General features: G+C 56.7%; 1 protein-coding gene and 1 long non-coding RNA gene across 6 annotated transcripts; one reads left to right on the top strand and one right to left on the bottom strand.

Moving 5' to 3' along the window:
* The first annotated feature begins 617 nt into the window (after positions 1-617).
* EFNA3 (ephrin A3) lies at positions 618-9,322 on the top strand. Of its 4 annotated transcripts, none has more exons than XM_070607263.1 (5): positions 623-855; positions 6,877-7,190; positions 7,651-7,716; positions 7,903-7,980; positions 8,193-9,322. In XM_070607263.1, the coding sequence occupies exons 1-5, from the start codon at positions 728-730 to the stop codon at positions 8,321-8,323; spliced, it is 717 nt and encodes a 238-aa protein (XP_070463364.1). In that variant the 5' UTR covers positions 623-727; the 3' UTR covers positions 8,324-9,322. The 4 variants fall into 4 exon arrangements, with proteins under 4 accessions (XP_070463365.1, XP_070463364.1, XP_070463363.1 ...); XM_070607262.1 differs by lacking the exon at positions 623-855 and adding an exon at positions 2,146-2,366; XM_008523145.2 differs by lacking the exon at positions 623-855 and adding an exon at positions 4,425-4,824.
* On the bottom strand, positions 3,362-4,931 carry LOC139081453 (uncharacterized). Of its 2 annotated transcripts, none has more exons than XR_011536576.1 (2): positions 4,391-4,931; positions 3,362-3,742 (listed from the first exon to the last, which is right to left on the bottom strand). It is a non-coding gene; the product is annotated as an uncharacterized lncRNA (long non-coding RNA). The 2 variants fall into 2 exon arrangements; XR_011536575.1 differs by having other exon boundaries at positions 3,362-3,745; positions 4,391-4,482.
* Positions 9,323-18,336: the final 9,014 nt, after the last annotated feature.

The following is an 18,336-nucleotide window of genomic DNA, read 5'->3' as shown; positions in this document are numbered from 1 at the left end:
GCTGACTCTCTCCTTGTCCCTGGACTGCCAAATAGCCTTCAGCACCCAATGTTGCCATTCTTGGGAGCTGAGCTCCTCTACCCCACCTCCAAGAAAAATAAGCTTCATGCTCAGCTGGGGGCTTTAGGTCAACAGCTGTGAGGTCCTTGGTGCCAGCTGAGGGCTTCTCCACCACCCTCTCGAACCCACCTGACTCCTCATCCACATGGGAAGAGGGGCATGGAGGAAGCAGAAAGCCAGACTGTAAAGGAGGGGGATCTAGTTATACTTATTAAGAGGTCCTGGACTCCCCAGCTTCTTTTCAAGTTTCCTTCATCCCATCCCAGAAATGAGTGTGCTCACAGGAGATCGAGATGCCTGTGTTGGCCTCCCTAATCCTTCTCCCGAGAACTCCAGACTGGGGAGCAGAAGGCCCACGACCGGCGGCAGCAAATCAGACCTAGCAGGGAGAAGCGAGAAGCGTGCCGGTTGCTCTCGAGGGGGCAGCACGGTCCCCACCTCCCACGCGCCGCGCGCTCCAGGCCCGAGTGGGGCGGGGCCTGGCGGGAGCGCGCCAGGGGCGGGGCTTCGGCGGCGCGCCCGGGAGGGTGGAGGGAAGGGCTGGGGGCGTGGCCTAAGGCTCGGGGGCCGGCGGCGGCGGCGGCGGCGGCAGCAGCAGGGAGCTGGGAAGCGAGAAGCCGGGAGCGCGGGGCTCAGTCGGGGGGCGGCGGCGGCGGCGGCTCCGGGGATGGCGGCGGCTCCGCTGCTGCTGCTGCTGCTGCTCGTGCCCGTGCCGCTGCTGCCGCTGCTGGCCCAGGGGCCCGGGGGGGCGCTGGGAAACCGGCATGCGGTGTACTGGAACAGCTCCAACCAGCAGTGAGTCGGGGGCCCAGGGAGCCCGTGCGTCCCGCGTCTGTGAGAGGGGGAGCTGGTGGGCCGGGAAAGTCCTGGGGGAACCTGGGGTGGGAGTCCTAGGAGACCACCGCTGGGGGCTGGGAGGCGCGGGAGAGGGAGACTCTGTGGGCGTCTATGAAACTCGGGGGGTATCTGAAAGAGGCTGTTTAGGTATAGTAAGGAGGGCTTGGGCCGTGCGGAGGAGGCTTCTCGGGGACACCCCACCCCACCTTGGCTTCTCTCCACACCCGCCGCTAGAATAGCGTACCTCCGTCCCGCAGCCCCCCGTCTTCACCCCCTTAGGCCGGGCCGGGGTTTAGGAGTACCAATGTGCTGGGGATAGGCCGCCGCACTTGGGGGGCCCAGGGATGACCTGTTTTCAGACGTGAGGGTTTCAAGGGGTTCTGTCTAGGACTCCTGCTTTTAAAAGTGGGGTCCAGAGCTGAGGCAGGGAGTCCAACCCAGCACCTCCTCAGAACGAAGGCGAATGGGTTGCCCTGGTTGTGCGGATAAGCCTGGCTGGGGTGAGCTGGGGCTGGGTCGCCGAGTTGGGGGCCCTGGGGGTGCTGCTTGGCTAGGATGGGAACATGGGGTACTGGCGAAAGAGAAGAAGGCAGGGAGATGTCGGCGTGTCACACACGCACACACGCCCGGGCTGGGGACGGCGTGTGGCTCCAAGTGCGAGCGGGCGTGCGCGGCTGTCAGTGTGCGTGTGTGTCTGAGTGTGTGATTTGTGTGTCTGCGTCGGCGATCGTCTCGGGGTGGGAGCGGGCGACGGGTCGGGGAGGGGGCTGCGGTCGCTGTCCGCGTGGCCGGCCGCGTCTGAGCTTGGGCTGTCGGCGCCACCGCGGTCTGGGCGGGTGTCAGGGCGGCCGTGTGGTTTCCCCGGGTGTGTGGCGCGGCGGCTGGGTGCCGGCTGCGGAGCGAGGTCCTCGTTCTGCTCAGTCCTCGCTGCCCTTGTCTTCTCCTCCCCGCCGAGCCGCCGTGTGTATCACCCTGGCTGCCTCCGTGTGTGCCTGTGTATTGGGGGGATCCCTGGGGATGTGGGGGTCACTGTCACACCTGCCCAAGCAGCGGCGGCGACGCTGCCTCTGGCTTCCCACTCCGGGGGTCGACTCGGGAGCAAATGGCGAGGCCCCAGGGGAAGGGACCGGGAGGGCCGGCGGCCGCGACCCCCAACCTCCCGGAGGAGGGGCTGCCGCTCACCGCTCCGCTCTTTGTTGTTTGGGGCTCCGCGCCTCCCCCTCTCTCCCTCCTAGCGCCCGGAGTGTCAGACTGGGGGTGGGGATGAGCCAACGACGCCCCCCTCTCGCTTCCCATGGAAACCTCGGGGGTGGGGATTCGGCCCCTCCTCCCCCCGGAGCGGGACTCAGAGAACTCCGGGGGGCCCTAGGGGCTGACTCCCCTGCTCTATCTACTCCTCCCCCCTCCCCCAGACTCACACGTCCGCCCTCCGCCCTGCTAGAGTCTGGAGGGGAGTGGAGAGTGCGCAGGTGAGGGGCCCCGGGTTCCCCACCACCCTTCGGGTACCCCCTCGTTCTTAGGGGAAGCTGGAGCCAGGGGGATGCGGGAATGGCGGGGGGGGGAGGGATGTTGTTGATCAGGTTCCCCTCCCCCGCATACACCTGGGCGCAGGTGAAAGCCCTGGGAGGGGGTAGGGAAGCCTGGATTCCGGGAGCCTCCTTTCTGTCTTCCCCGCTCCCCCGCAGGTCTGGACCGGCAGAGGTAGGAGGGGATGCGCACCGGGCCGGGAGGCCGCCGCCGCCCCCGCCTCTCTTCCCCGGCCTTTGTTGCCGCTGCGCCCGGGCTCCCCGGCTCCCTCACTGCGGCAGCCGCGGCCCCATAAATCGTGAGAGCGACGTGCTCCGGAGCCGGCAGTGGAGAGGGCCAGGGAGCTGGGGGCGGGGCCCTGCCGAGCCACAGGCTCCCGCGCCCCCTCCTCCCGGTCACGTGAGCTGGGCTCCTGGCTCCCACCACCCCCCCCCCGTCACGTGCGGAGGGTCTCTGCCCCCTGGGGTCACGTGGAGAGGGTCTTGCGACCCCGCCTCTTGGGGGTCACGTGGGAGGGTGCTGGTGGGACACGTGCGGCGGCCTCCTTTGACAGACCTGGGGGCAGTGCCCTGCACAGCGGCCGCGATCTCGCCCCCTGCCCCCTACTCAGCCTCTCCGTTTGATCCCTTGGAATAGGCGAGACCTGTTCCCAACCTGGCCTAGAAACTAGGGATGGGGGGATTATACTAGAGGGACGCATGCGAGTGTGAGGTCGAGGGATCCCTGAGCCCAGAATTGAATTGGGGGGGCGGGTAGGGAGACCAGTCAGTGGCCAAATAGTTGCCCCCTGTGCTTCATTTCTTTGCAGAACTCAGCAAGGGTGTTGGTATTCGCCCTTATCTCAAGAAGCCTCAGGAACATCTTTCTCTAGCTGTCTCCCTACCTGTGTCTTCATCACGGAAATGTTTCTGTTGCTGATCTCTCTTTCATTCAAACATTCATTCAACAAATATTTATTGAGGCTCTACTATGTCCCTATTGGTCTTTCTCTGTTTCCTCCCTGCCCTGTCCCTGATATTCTCCTTTGCGTCTCTCCATCTCTGTCTCCGCTGACTGTGGGCCTCTCTGGATCGGCCTCTACATCTCCCCCTTTCTCCAAGTTTCTCTCCGTTCTCATTCTCTTCCCTCTTTCTCTCGGTTTCTGGACCCCGCTCTTTCGCTGTGTCTCTCTCCCATTCCTCTCGCAGTGAATCGGTCTCTTAATCTCCCCTCTCGCTGTGTGTCTCTCTCACTCCTTTTCTCTGTGTCTCGCTTTCGGCGGGTCTCTCGCTCTTCGCCGCCGCTGCAGATCAATAAACCTTCGCCGCCGCCGCCGCTGCTGCTGTCGCAGGGAGGAGGGGCGGGGATGTGGGGCGCGCTGATTCCCTCCCACCCGACGCGGGCCCGAGAAGCTGGGGACCCAGTCCCGGGATGGCAAGACGCGGCGGGGCGAGGTGCGGAGGCCCAGGGCGCCCGAGGGAGTGCGGGGGTGTCAGCGTGCATGCACTGCCCTGCGAGCGTTCCCGCCACCCACCGGCCCCCAGCCCGGGCGCGCGGACCCCACGCCGCGCACACGTGGTCTGGCCTCGCCCGCTGGAGCGAGCGGCGCGCGGCCTCGGGGGCGCGCGCGAGAGGGAAGGAGAACCCGGGTCCGGTGTCTTTACATCCCTCTTCCACTTCCTTAGCTCTGCATCCCGGCGTCTAAGGGTGGGGGCAGGGACTTAAGTTCAGGGCCCCTTGGGATCCTCTCCCTACTCCCTGGTCTTGTTACACACCCTGTTTACCTGCCCCTAATTGCCCCGGAGGGAGAGGTTTGCTCCTTCCCTGCTCCCCCGCCGCCCATCGCCCATCTCGCCAGGCTTGAGCAGGCAAAGCGCTGGAGTGAAAGAGAGGGGTCGGAATGCGCACTGGGGGCGGGGAGAGCCGGGAGAGACGAAATAACGGGGTGAAGGGGCACCCCCTCCCAGTGGGGTGTGTCGACACTCACCTGCCTTTTCTGCGAGAGAGGTAGGAGGCTCGTAGGGGATGAAGTGAGGAAGAATAGAGAACTGTTTGAAGGGACAGGCACAACCAGTCCCCAGATCCCAGCCCCCCCAACTCCCGCGAGGGGGTGCGGCTGTAGGTTGGGGAGGTGCGGCCCTGGAGGACGGGTTAGCTGCGGAGCTTCCCCGGGCCTAGCGGCACCTCCCTCCTCGCTGCCAGGGCAGGGAGGATGACAGATTCAATTAAAGCGCCCAAGCCAGGCAGACACCTCAAGTCTCCCAGGAGTTGTGGCTGGGGATTCCTGGCACCCAGCCCATCTGGCCCCCCTGTCCACCAGATACCAACTGGGCACAGCCGTTCCACAAGCAGGGCTTTCTCCCACGTGCCCAGCTTGGGGGACATTCCAGGGGCTGCTCCTGCCACCCAGCCCAGGGATAGGTAAGAAATGGCTTCTCCTCACTTGTGGTTGCTCAGCAACCTTTCAGTAAGGCTAGTGCCCACCCGCTTGAGGAAACCAATGTGCCTGTAGGAATACCTCTGGCTCTGGCTTACTCCCCACTGGAATAGGGTGTGCTATAGGGGGAACTGGGCAGTGCCCCAGGGAGGGGCTACTTCCGAGTAGGGCTGGAAACCTGGGTGAGGCTCAAGGACAGAGGTCCCAGTGTGGCTGTGCAGCTGCTCCAGGCTGGCACCCTACCACTGGTAGCCCTCTCCTGAAAGCCTGTGGGAGAGGAACAGTAGACTTGGGAGTTGGGGAGAGAGGCAAGCCTGGGGTGGTGGCTGGGAGGTAGGCCTGGTCTAACCCGTTTTCCTGCTCTCCCAGTGCCCCAGGCCGAGACTCCTGCCCACCTGAGTGCCAGGGCCAGGGAGGGGCCTGAGTGACCCATCACTCCCGTGGGAACCGAGTGGGGCTGGTGGCATTCTTGATGACTCAATGAGGCTGTGCCCAAGCACCGGGTCTCATCTGTCTGCCTTAATGCCAGCCTGGAAAGGAGCTTGAGGAGGGGGCAGCACGGGCAAGGCCAGAGAAGTAGGGTAAGGTGGGGAGGGACCCTCAAGGTCCCACCCATGAAGAGGCCTCCAGGTTCGTTTTCCTAATGGATCTAATTACTGTTTGTGGACCTGGGAGGTACCTGGCGACATGGGGAGCGAGTCTCTCCCCTCAGGGAGTTCCCAGGGACCCCAATGGTTTGACATTTTGCCAAGTACCCCATGCCTTCCTGTGTCCACCACACTCCCCTCTCCCAGCCAAGATGTATGCATTCCACCCCGAAGGAGATTAGGGGAAACTCTTGCCTCCTTCTCTGAGTTTCTTCCTCCATTCGGATGCTTCTCTCATCCCCACACCACCCAGTACCACCACTGAGGGCTTTACGACCAACACTTTGATGATGACTAGCAAGGCAGGTGGGGATTACAAGGGACCCAGCATCTGCTTCTCTGTCCCATAGAAGGATCAGGGATGTAAGAGGCACAGCCATCTTGTCTGGGCACTATGCCCGCTTCTCTGCCAAGCCTCACGAAGGGGGCAGTGGTGCCCAGGTTGAGAAGGGAGGTGTATAGAGACAGAAGTTTTGGCTGATTGGCATGATACCATATGAAGCCTTGGCATTGAGTCCCTTAGCTCCCTGGTCTGTTATGTCACACTATTGGGACCTAATTGCCCATGGCCTCTGGGTGGAGGTCAGTGGGACTCAAGGTACAGAGGCTCTTGATACTGTAGAGAGAGCATGTGCCTCGTGTGTGTGTGTGTGTGTGTGTGTGTGTGTGTGTGTGTGTGAAGGGCAGGGGGAGAGCTTGAGATTGCTGGGGTCAACGGATACTGGCATGTGAGTCAAGCACATGTACAACCTAGCTTTTCTATGCGTACGCCGCCTATGAGTGGGCGGTGGACATATTTGTGTATGTGCCATAGAACTTATGCATGTATATGCATGAAGCCTCCATACCTGCGAATGTGAGGGCAGGTCCTGTCGGACTAGCCTTGGGGGTGGACTGGCAGCCGCAGGAAAGCATGCTGGCAGAGGCATGGAGGGTGCGCATCCCTCCCACTTTCACCCTTCCTTTGCATTCCTTCTATCCTTCCTCCCCACTGGTGAATTATGGAGGATGGACGGAGGAAATCCGGGCCTGGGTCTGGGAGTTGCAGGGGCCTGCGCCGTTTCTGTGGTAACCAAAGCAGACGTTGCCTTCTTCCCTCCACCCTTCTCCCCCGCCTCTCTTCCTTTGGAGGCAGGCTGGGTTCCCTGCGCTTTTGCTCCCCTCTGGTGGCCACCAGGAGAAGGACAGAACAAAGAGTGGGCATGGAAGGATAGTGCGAGAACTGGCGGCACTAGGGCCCTGGGGACGGAGACAGGGACTGAGAAGAGAGGAAGCTCTGAAAAAAAAGCCGGGAGGCTCCGAGGACCCTGGGGAAGGTCTGCGGAGCGGTGAGGTGGAACGGGTTGGCTTTGGGGTTTCTTCTCTCTGACCCGCTTCCTTTCCCCACAGCCTGCGGCGAGAGGGCTACACGGTGCAGGTGAACGTGAATGATTATCTGGATATTTACTGCCCGCACTACAATAGCTCGGGGGTGGGCCCCGGGGCGGGGCCCGGGCCCGGAGGCGGGGCGGAGCAGTACGTGCTGTATATGGTGAGCCGGACGGGCTACCGCACCTGCAACGCCAGCCAGGGCTTCAAGCGCTGGGAATGCAACCGACCGCACGCCCCCCACAGCCCCATCAAGTTCTCGGAGAAGTTCCAGCGCTACAGCGCCTTCTCGCTGGGCTACGAGTTCCACGCCGGCCACGAGTACTACTACATCTGTGAGTGACTGCCGGGCGGGCCGGGGCGGGGCCTAAAAGTGTCTGAGTGACAGCCGGAGGGTGGAGTCCCGGGGGGCCGGGGGCGGGCCAACGCGGCTGCCTCGCTTTCAGAAATCGCTAGGAGTGATATCCCGGGACGAGGCGTGGGGATCGGGCCTCACGGTTTCAGCTCAGATAGGGTCGCCAGGCTAAGAGAGAGGTTTGGTGACAGTCTGAAGTTTGGGTCGCAAAGTCAATGTTTCTGTGAGGGCCATTCAGAGTCGGGGTTTCTTGAGAGGTGGGATCAAAGGGACTTCTATGGCTGAGGGCGGAGCCACAGAGACCAGTGTCCAAAGGGTAGGGGAGCTACTGAAGGAGAGCGCCCGGGAGGGACATTTTGGAGAGGGTGAGACGGAGAGTTTCTGAGTGAGGGTGGGGTGTAAATCGGGAGAAAGTGACTCAGGCCTCATCTCCTCCCCAGCCACGCCCACCCACAACCTGCACTGGAAGTGTCTGAGAATGAAAGTGTTCGTCTGCTGCGCCTCCAGTGAGTATAATCGGCTCCCAGCCGCGACCCTATTCTCGGCTCCCCTGCTTTGGGGCTCCCCTGCCTTCCTGGGGGTGGGGGCGGAGAGCACAGGCGAGGGGGACTCGTTCCCCAGCCGTAGCAGGGGGAGGGGATCCTGGCCCTGACTCTCCCCTCCTCTCTCCCCACTCGCACCCCACCCCGCAGCATCGCACTCCGGGGAGAAGCCGGTCCCCACTCTCCCCCAGTTCACCATGGGCCCCAATGTGAAGATCAACGTGCTGGGTGAGTCTGCGCAGCGCCCTCTGGTGGCCACTGCTGGAACCGCAGCCCCCTCCCCGGTGCCTGCTCACCTTGCATGCCTTGCGCTGGGGCACCGATCCTTCCTACCCCGTGGGTGGTCACGTCCCCAGCTCCACTGCTGCTGCTGCTGCCGCGTGCCCCCGCCCCGGCGCGCAGCCCAGCCCTCACCAGTCTGTCTATTCATCTATCCACAGAAGACTTTGAGGGAGAGAACCCCCAGGTGCCCAAGCTTGAGAAGAGCATCAGCGGGACCAGCCCCAAGCGGGAACACCTGCCCCTGGCGATGGGCATCGCCTTCTTCCTTATGACACTCTTGGCCTCCTAGCTCTGCCCCCTCCCTTGGCAGGGAGAGATGGGGTGGGGCTGGGACAGAGCGGGGAGCCTTTGGCCTCTGAAGGGAAGCCTAGCCAATGGGGCCTAGACCCCTCCTCCAAAGGCTGGCTGTGGGTTCTGCACCATACGTATGTGCCCGCCCCTCTGCCCCCTCCCCCCCAACGTAGGGCACTGTAGTGGACCAGGTGCAGGGACAGCCACGGGTCCTAGGTGGCCTTGTGGCTCTGGTAATGTTTGGTACCAAACTGGGGGGCTATAAAGGGCAGTGTTCAGGACTCCCTACCCCTGGCACCTTTCTCTGACCCCTGGTGCCCTCCGCCCTTTGTCCCCCCAGAGAGACAAATATGCCCCAGAGAGCGCAAATCGAAGCGTGGGAGACACCCCATCACTCTCCTCTAGGGGCAGAACATGGGGAGGGGACTAGATGGGCGAGGGGGTGGCATCGCCTGCTGCCCTCTTCCCCTGTTTACAGCAATAAGCATGTCCTCCTCCCCCCACTCCCACTCCCAGGTTTGTGGTTTGGATTGAATCCAAGTTTACAAGTAGACACCCCTGGGTGGGCGGGTAGTGGACAACGTTGACAAGGGGTGGGCATTGGGGTGCCAGGCAGGCATGTACAGACTCTATATCTCTATATATAATGTACAGACGGACAGAGTCCCTCTCCTTCCTTAACCCCCGACCTTCCTTGACTTCCCCTCCCAGCTTCAGACCCTTCCCCACCAGGCTAGGCCCCCCCACTGGGGGACCCCCTGGCCCCTCTTTTGTCTTCTGTGAAGACAGGACCTATGCAACGCACAGACACTTTTGGAGACCGTGAGACAACAATGCCCCTGTCCCTCCAGCCCTGAGCCGGGACCCAGCTCCCAGGACCTTGCCCTGCTCACCCTCTGTGGCCCCCACCCATCCTCCTGGGCCTTTTTCAAGTGCTTTGGCTGTGACTTTCATACTCTGCTCTTAGTCTAAAAAAATAAACTGGAGATAAAAATAACTGAGTGTGTGTGATTTCCAGGGGCCATTGCCCTTCTGTACACTGGTTAAACCCCACAGGTCACAGGACCTGGGTGGTGGAGGGGATTCTGGGGCCAAAGGGTCAACTGAGCACCTTGTTCTGTGGCTTGTCTCCCTTAAGGAGGTGTGGAGGGAGCCCCAGGGGCTTCTGAGCTGGGCCTGGATGACCTTGGGGAACTCACTCAACCTCTCTGAGCCTCAAGTATCTCATCAGAAATTTTGGGTTATAATGCATCTCTCTCAGGGTTGGTGAAAGGGTCTGAGGACAGAGGGATATTCAGCTCTCAATGACGCTATTCTCCTTTTCTTCCTAGTCCATCTGTCATGAGAGGTTCTTGACTGGGGTCTATGGGTTTCAGGGGGGCTGTGAACCTAGATAGAAAAAAAATTATATCTTTGTTTTCACTCACCTGTAACTGAAATTTAACATTCTCTGATGTAGTTGGGCGACAAGCCACAATAGTTTGAACAGTGCCTGTGACTTTGTAACCAACAGAAATCACAGATGTTTTCAGACTGCATTATAGTTTTTGAAGATATCCCAAAATATCATTTACTCTCATCATTCCTTTGAAATGACTGTAGTTGTTAGACCCTCCTTGTTTTTAATGTGTTAATAAAGAAGCGTATATATTACTATACCCAAAACTGTAAATGTTTTGATTAGTATGTTTCAATATAATTGGTTTCCTTTATAATCCTTTGTAATCTTATTTTATTCATTGAAAATGTTATGGCCAAAGGCTGAGCGTTTGCTGGTGCTGGGGTGGTGCGTAACTGCAGCACCGGGCGTCTGGCGGGAGAGGGAGGGACAGGTGAGACTGACAGTGGAGGAAGCAGTCGAAGGTCTCTCCTCAGGAGCCTCAGCCCTGCCCGGGCTGGGTGAGGTCAGGGTGATAGGGTTGGGCATTGCGTGGGGGGCTTGCCCACAGGGGCCAAAATCTGCCCGGGCTTCACTGTCCAACCAAGTGCCCTGGTCCAGGGAGGGGGTGCCTTTTTCCCATTGCCAAGCTGTGCACCCTTGGCATCCATCCCAACCAGGTTCTCTAGTTGGCACTGTGTGAGCAGGCTGGGTCCTGGGTGAGTGCCCCTCCTGTGTGCCTCTGTTGCTCTTAGCACCTGCATTGTGAGAGTCCCTGGGCAGCAGGGACTGTGTCTTCTCCCCCTCCATACTCATAAAACATAGGAAATGGAATTTCAGCTGGACCCTGGAGAGGAGGTAGGTCTCCCGCTGGCAGAGCAAGGAGGAGTGGCGGTGGGAGGGCAGGTGAGGGAAGAACGAAGGGCAGCCAGTGTGCCAGTCAGAGGCTCCCTACCCGGAGACAAGGCTGAACAGGTAGGCTCACCCATCCAATTGTTCATGGACTCAAACGACATTTTTTTAGCATCGGCTGAGTGCCAGGCCCTATCCTGGGTACCAGGGATGCAAAGAAGACACAGTCTCTACCCTCGAATAAGCTCATAATTTAGCCTGTGTTGATATGTGAAGAGGAGCCAGTCACACATACATACACATATGATGATATAACCAGTGTTACATGGTTAAATGCCAGGCAGCTATGGGAACAAGGAGGAAAAAGTGCATTCTTGCCTGGGGACAAGGAAGAGGTACACACAGCTGGGGCCTGACTGGGCAGAGTCTTGAGGCCTTGAGGCTGAGAAGTGTGGGTTGCTCCCATAAAGGAGCCACAGCTGTGGGCCTAGGCTGCAGGCTCCCCCAAATCCCAGGACCCTGGAGACGGGCTGGTCGGCTGGGATGGGGGGCACCTAGTGAGTTCAAAGATCCGGGAATGGGAAGACTGTGAGGACCAGGCATTTGGGGGCAGGAGCCAGAACAAGGCAGCTTCCACTGACTGAGCTCTTACGATGCGCCAGACTCTGAGCCCAGTGCCTTACGTGCATTGCAAGCATCGTGCCCTTGAAAACCTTACCAACCCAATAGCACAGATGGAAAGACTGAGGGTCTAAGAGGCTGTGTATCTTGACTAGCGTCACACAGCCTGATAAGGCTGGCATTCATAGTGGGTCGGACCATCACCATGCTCTGACCACTGGAACACTTTCCCACAAAACCTGATTGCCTCCTGTCACCCCCTCCACCAAAGTCACTCGGAGTTTTTGGAGAAAGACATCAAAGGACCTCAGATCTGGGTTGAGTGAGCCAAATCCAAACCCCACATTTTACAGATGGGCAAACTGAGTCTCAGAGAGAACAAACGACTTGCCCACAGTCAGTTAGATGTCCATGGCAGAGCCAGAACTGGAACTCAGGTGTCCTGAACCCCCATCTTTTTATCTACCACAGTACAATGACCCAGAAGAGAGGATGTGCATCTTGAACTGAAGGCTGGTATTTGGAACTTCTTAAACCACCACAAGCAGGGAGTAAGGAGGAAGCACCGGTCACCTCAAAGATCCTTTCTCATTTCCCCTGAGGCTGGGGCTTCAGGAAGCTCTGGGGTCCTGTGGGATCTTCCCTCAGGCGAGGTTTTTGTTCCCTGAGCACTTAAGGGGGAGTGGGGTATGGGGTCAGCACTTAGATGGACAGACATTAGTGACCTGAGCCTGCCTGGCCTGGGGCCCCTGCCTTGTGGTACCAAGGTCTGCACATCCCAGGGTGTCTTGGCCAAGGCAGGGGGGAGATGACCCCAGTGGCAGGGCCCGAGGGCAAGGGTTGGAGGTACAAATGAGGGTAGGGGCTGGCGGGCAGGAAGGAAGGGGCCCACAGTCCAGACTCAATACCTGCTGATGGGTAGGACAGGGCAGGTAGGACAGCACGGAACAAACTGGAACAGCTTCGGATATGGGACTGGGCAAGACACTAGGGGAGTGGGGCCGAGGGGACAGGATGACAGGACGACAGGATAACAGCAGGGGAAAAGAAGGCCAGGCTAAGCCACCTCCTTCCTGCCGCCACACTGTAGCACCGGGGGTGCCCTTAGAATCTGCTGATGGCTGCCAGATGGTGACCCCGGGCCTGCACATTCTGCAATTGTGCTGTCCCCACCCCAAAGCACAGGGCCCTGAGGCAAGGGGAGTTCGATTCAGCCAGCTGTGCTGGCTCCTGATGGGCAGCTAACTGGCCTTGAGCAGGGTCTTCTTCCTCCCTGTTTGGTCTCATTCTGGCTGTGGGTAGGGAAGAGGAGCAGGGCCGTTTACAATCCAGGCTGGCTTGAAAGCCCTGTTCCTTGGGTGGGGGGGCCTGCAATGTTGGCCTTTGATGGGATCAGGGGGCTGCCCTGGAGGAGGCTTTGGACTCAGCCTGTTCTCAGGTCTGGGGCAGAAGGGAGAGGTCCCAACCCACCCCCCATCCCAGAATTTCTCTCCACCCTTACCCCCTTCTTTCCCTCCCTCCAGTGCTGGATGCTGTGGGGTTGGGAGTGGACTTGGCCCAGTCCACACCTGTCCAGCCTAGAGCTACTCAGCCCCAAAGTCTTACATATTCTCCCTCACCTTCCTTTTCTGCACAGTTAGCAAACCCAGGGGCATGGGCTGGGCTGGGCTGGGGGGACACAGGACGTGGGCTGGATGTGGTGGTGACATGGCTGGGAGGGGACGGGGATTGGAATGGAGAGACAAGAGCTAGGACCAAGAGACATGGACTGGGATGGGGGGACACAGGTGGGGGATGAAGGACACGAGCTAGGTAGGGGGCATGGGCTGGCATGAGGACACTGGTGAGAAGGGGTGAGGACCCACAGGCTGAGTAGCTTAGACCAACTGGGAAGTGTGCTGCTGACACAGGGAATAGCCCAGATGTGCTGGGGCCAGGCCAGCCGGACACACTTTGGGCTCAGAGCAGGAAAAGCAGCTTCAAGCAGAACCCAAGGATGCTGGCCTGGGAGCTGACCCTGGGGAGGGCCAGCCTCTGGCTTGGGCAGGGCTCGGGCTGGGGGCGGAGGCAGTGCAGATGTGGCCCCTGCTCCGGAGGATCAGCAGCAAATTCTTAGCATCCACCACACCGTCTGGCCCGGGGTAACAATAGGACTGTCACCAAGCCTGGCTATAAAAGGGTGGATGAACCGGCCGAGGGACCTGGGAGAGCTCAAGTGGCCTGAGGTCCCCAACCTGCCCCTGAGAGGCTGGTGTCAGCCAGGGGATGCTAGGGCCTCTCATTCACCCTTACACACAATTTTGCACACTTCAGTTCACACCCAGTCACATAACCTCACAACCTTGCGACCCCACACAGTCAATCAAGTCACTGCTCAGGGAGGAGGGTTGGGGGATGACAACCCTGAAGGGGCCTCAGAAAGGAAGGCAGGGGCTTTGTTTACACAGCTGAAGTGGAAGGGGCCTCACGGGCTAGAGGGGGCAGCCCAGGCATCTCAGGCACACAGGCCACGTCCACCCCGTACACCACAGGCAGCAGCTCTGACACACACACTCCTTCGCCACTTCCACACGCATTCAGCATGCGTGTTCAACACACTTCAAAGCCACACTCACACCTTTCACAGGCATCTGCACACACAGGAATGTCACACTGTCTAACACACGCATACAAACATGAGCCCACATACATGTGGAAGGGCTCAGAGACACCTTGAGCCATACTTGCATCCAGGGTCACACAGGGTGATACACTTGAGGGCTGGCGTCCAACAGATGACACTCGCCAACACAAACCACGCTGACAGTCCCAACTAAACAGTGTTTCATGCCAGGAAGGGCAGCGGCCAGACTGACTGGACAAAGCATGGAGTCTGGGAAAGTCCACGGGAAGGAAGAGGTGGAGTGTGGGGGAGAGCCGTGCCATGTTCACACTCTGGAAACAGCCACATGGGACACAAAAACAACCCCTAGGGTTCCAAGGATACATCCAGACACACTCACAAACACAGAGCGAGTCAGGGCCTTCTCACTCACATCCATGTGTACACGGACACACGAGCCCACACCCAGCATTAGACACAGACACCCACCACCATTCCTCCCAGGGACCTTGAGCACCCTTCCCCACCCCCATCATATACTGGTGTCCTGAGGCCTGTCACTTGGGTGCCCTTCCAGGCCTGACAGAACCTGGTCTGACAGTAGGAAAACAGGATGCTCTCAGGGAACCCCTAGAAGGCCCCCCAAAAGGGCCTTGGGAGCATTCACCACTGGAAGGCTCAGCACACCCCAGGCACTGGGCTACACACTACGTACATAGCCCAGAATAAAAGGGCCATTTGGCTAGGCCTATGGGCAGAGTTGTCAGGCAAAGCTTTTGGAGAGACGAGAGGCTTGAGGGATGGCTGACAGATTGCCAGCTAGGGTGTGGGTGTTGGCTGGGGGACTAGGAGGGAAGACAGGCCGCGCAGAAGTGTTGCCATGACCAAAAGGGCAGAGGCTATTATGTTTATGTTTCATAGCATAGCAGTCACAAAAGCATTCACACTCGCAGCAGAGCACACGCTTTCACACAGTGAGCCTTTATGCACATGCACACCCTCCTTGGGCACGAGTTTGCCGCCCCATTCCCCCCACCCCCCCCTTCCCCGGGACAATCCTGCGGGCACCGTTCCCACGGTGTCTAGGTGCATGGCGCCCTCTAGAGGTTCTATCGAGAATCTGCGTCCTGGCTGAGGGGCTGCTTGCCCTGGGTGCCCAGAACCAGCGCCCGCAGTGATGGGCTTCTTCTCCTGGGACAGCTGGCTGGGAAGCTGGGAGCATCTGAGCGGTCGATGAGCCTTCCGGGGCTAGGGAGGGCGGGGAGGCCAGGGAGACTGTGGCCACCCGGGGGACCAGAAGCAGCAGGTTCTCCTTTAGCCAAAAGCACTTAAGCAGAGACCTGAGTTAAAAATAGGTGGATTTACTGCCAGAAGGTGGCAGGAGAGGAAGCTCTTTTCTGACAGTGCTTTGTCCCAAACGCCTGGAGGCTCTGTGGGACCTCTCCGGGTTCTGTCTGCAGAATGGGCAGCTGACACGCCCCTGTGGATGCCTGTGACCCCGACTCCATTTTATCTCCTTTATTGGGCTTACTAAGCTATACTTAAAAAAATTTTTTTCGTGGTTCCTCTAGGATTACAGAATGCATCTTTAACTTATACCCTATCTTCTTCAAGTATTATATCACTTTACTGAGCCTTTGGGCTATTGTCCTGCATTTTATTTCTACACATGCTATGAATTCCACATACATTATTATGTTTGCTTTAACCCCTCAATTATCATTTAAAGAAATTTCACAATAAGAAAAACGTCTTTTATATTTATCCACATATTTACTATTTCAGGTGTTCCTCATTCCTCTGTGTAGATGGAGATTTCCATCTATGTTATCTCTTTTCTTCTGCTTGAAGGACTTAAAATTTTCCTTATTGTTCAGACCAGCTAGTGATGAATTCTTTCAGCTTTTGAATGTCTGAAAGCATCTTTATTTCATCCTCAGTTTTGAAAGATATCTCCACTGAATTCTAGGTTGACAGTTTTTATCTTTTAGTACTTTAAAGACATTGCTTTGAGCCAGCCCTGATGATCTAGTGGTTAAAATTCAGTGCTCTCACTGCTTTGGCGGCCCGGGTTCGTTTACAGGTCGCAGAACCAAATCACCCATCTGTCAGTTGCCATGCTGTGGCAGCGGCTCACATAGAAGAGCTAGAATGACTTACAACTAAGATATACAGTTACGCACTGGGGCTTTGGAGAGAAAAAAAAAAAGAGGAAGATTGACAACAGATATTAGCTCAGGGCAAATCTTCCCCTGCAAAAAATAAAAATAAAAATAAAGACATTGCCTCACTGTCTTCAGGCTTGCATTGTTTCTGACGAGAAGTCTACTTCCCTTTTTCCTCTTTGCATAATGTGTTTTTCATCAGGCTGCTCTTCAGATTTTCTCTTTATCATTGGTGTTCAGCAGTGATTAAGGCAGATTATGATGTGCCTTCATGTAGTTTTCTTCATATTTCTTGTGCTTAGAGTTTGTTGAGCTTTTTGGATATATGGGTTTATAGTTTTCATCAAAACTGAAATCTTTTGGCCATTACTTCTTCTGTTACCCTTCTATCCAACCTTACGGACCCCCAAACAGGTATATGGGCTGCTTGATATTATTCCACAACTCACTGATTTCTCCTCTTCCTCCTCCTTCTTTTCCCTCTCTGTGTTTCATTTTGGATAGTTTCTATGGCTAAATCTTCAAGTTCACCTATCTTTTTTCTGCACTGTCTAATCCGATTTAATTCCATCCAGTAGTACATTTTTCATCTCAGACATTGTAATTTTCATCTTTAGAGGTTTGATTGGGGTCTTATTTTTTATCTTTCACATCTAACCTTATCATGTTCATGTGTTTCTTTATCTTCCTGAACATAGAAAATATATTTAGTGATAGCTATTTTAAATCCTCCGTCTACTACTTCTATCATCTGTGTCATTTCTGGATCTGTCTTGACTGCTTGATTTTTTGCCTCATTTTGGGGCATATTTTCCAGCTTCTTTACATGTGTGGTAATTATTGACTAGATGTTAGATATTGTAAATTTTATGTTGTATGGTGCTGGATTTTTTTTTAAATGGCTTTGGATATTTTTTCTTTTCCTTTTTTTTTCCATTACAAAGTTGATTTGCCTCAGTTCATTGATAACTATTTCGAGGTATTTTGGTGGTGGTTGTTGTTTTTCTGTTTTTTGTGAGGAAGATGGTCCCTGAGCTAACATCCATGCCAATCCTCCTCTACTTTGTATACAGGATGCTGCCGCAGCGTGGCTTGATGAGTGGTATATAGGTCCATGCCTGGGATCCGAACCTGCGAACCCTAGGCCACCAAAGCAGAGCACACAAACCTAACCACTATGTCACTGGGCCAGCCCCAGCTTTGGATACTTTTGAGCCTTGCTCAGGGACACTGCTACGTTACTCAGAAACAGATTGATCCTTTTAAGAGTTACTTTCAAGTACCATTTGGCACTTAAACAACCAAAACAGGCTTTGGTTTGGGGCTAACTTGGTCTGGCTACTGAGGCCATGCTCTTCTGAGGACTCTACTTGGTGCCCGTGTATCAGCCAGCATCCAGTCAGGAGACAGAAATCAGACAGTAATGTGAACAGGGGAAGTTTACTATAAAGAATTATTAACTGTAGCAGGAGATTGGCTAGTAAGAAGGAAACAGAACTCTAAAAGCATATAGAAATAGCAGATTCCAGGAGCAGCCACCACTTGTAGGGCTGAGATACAGCTCTCAGGGAAGAGCCCTCTCGGGGCTGCATCTGAGAAGCTGCATGTGCTACAGAAACCTGTGGAGAGAGCACCCCAGGATCCAAAAGGAAGATTTCTTCCTCCTGCAATGTTTCTCCAGCACCCTCCATTGGCAAAGCTTAGCATGGTGCCCACTGGCAAAGGAAAAATGTTGAAAGGGCTCAGCTCTATTTTCATAGAGCAGGCAGAGAAGAATCAATTTAGAGCTGAGAGGCACTACATTAATAACTGGCACAAAATGATGACTGTTAGGAGGTCTTTCCTCTCTGGCTGTGCGAACACGGAGTATTCCTGTCCCAGTCTGAGCTCTGAGGATTGCCTCCTCCTTTCCTACGGCTCTTTCCCGACATGCATGCCCTGCTCAGCACATAGCTGAAGACATGAGAGGAATGTTCTGCAGATCCCCAGAATTCTCCCTCTGTGCAGCTCTCTCCTTTCCAGTACCTTGCCCTGCAAACTGCCCACCGTGGCCACCCCCGCCTCCCCATCCCCGCTCCTCCACTCCAGTCATCGGGCTCAGCCTGGGTGCCCCTTTCTGTGCTGCAGCCTGGAAATTCTCTTCAGGAAGTAATCTTAGGCAATCTTAGAGCTCGCTTTGCTTGTTTCCTCTCTCTCAGGGGCCACTGTCCTGTTCTGCCTGTTGTCCAGTGTCTGAATATCATTGTTTCATATAGTCTGCCCATTTTTAGTTGTTTAATGCAAGCAAATAGAGGGAGGTTGCTGTTACTCCATCACGGTCAGAATCAGAAGTTGGCCTATGATTTTGGAAGAGACTTTTCCTGCAAACACGATTTTGTTTGCTTTTGAAAAAG

This window comes from Equus przewalskii, unplaced genomic scaffold (genome assembly GCF_037783145.1).
Source record: "Equus przewalskii isolate Varuska unplaced genomic scaffold, EquPr2 ChrUn-10, whole genome shotgun sequence".
NCBI classification, from domain to species: Eukaryota; Metazoa; Chordata; class Mammalia; order Perissodactyla; family Equidae; genus Equus; species Equus przewalskii.
This window is presented reverse-complemented; position numbering and strand designations above follow the sequence as displayed.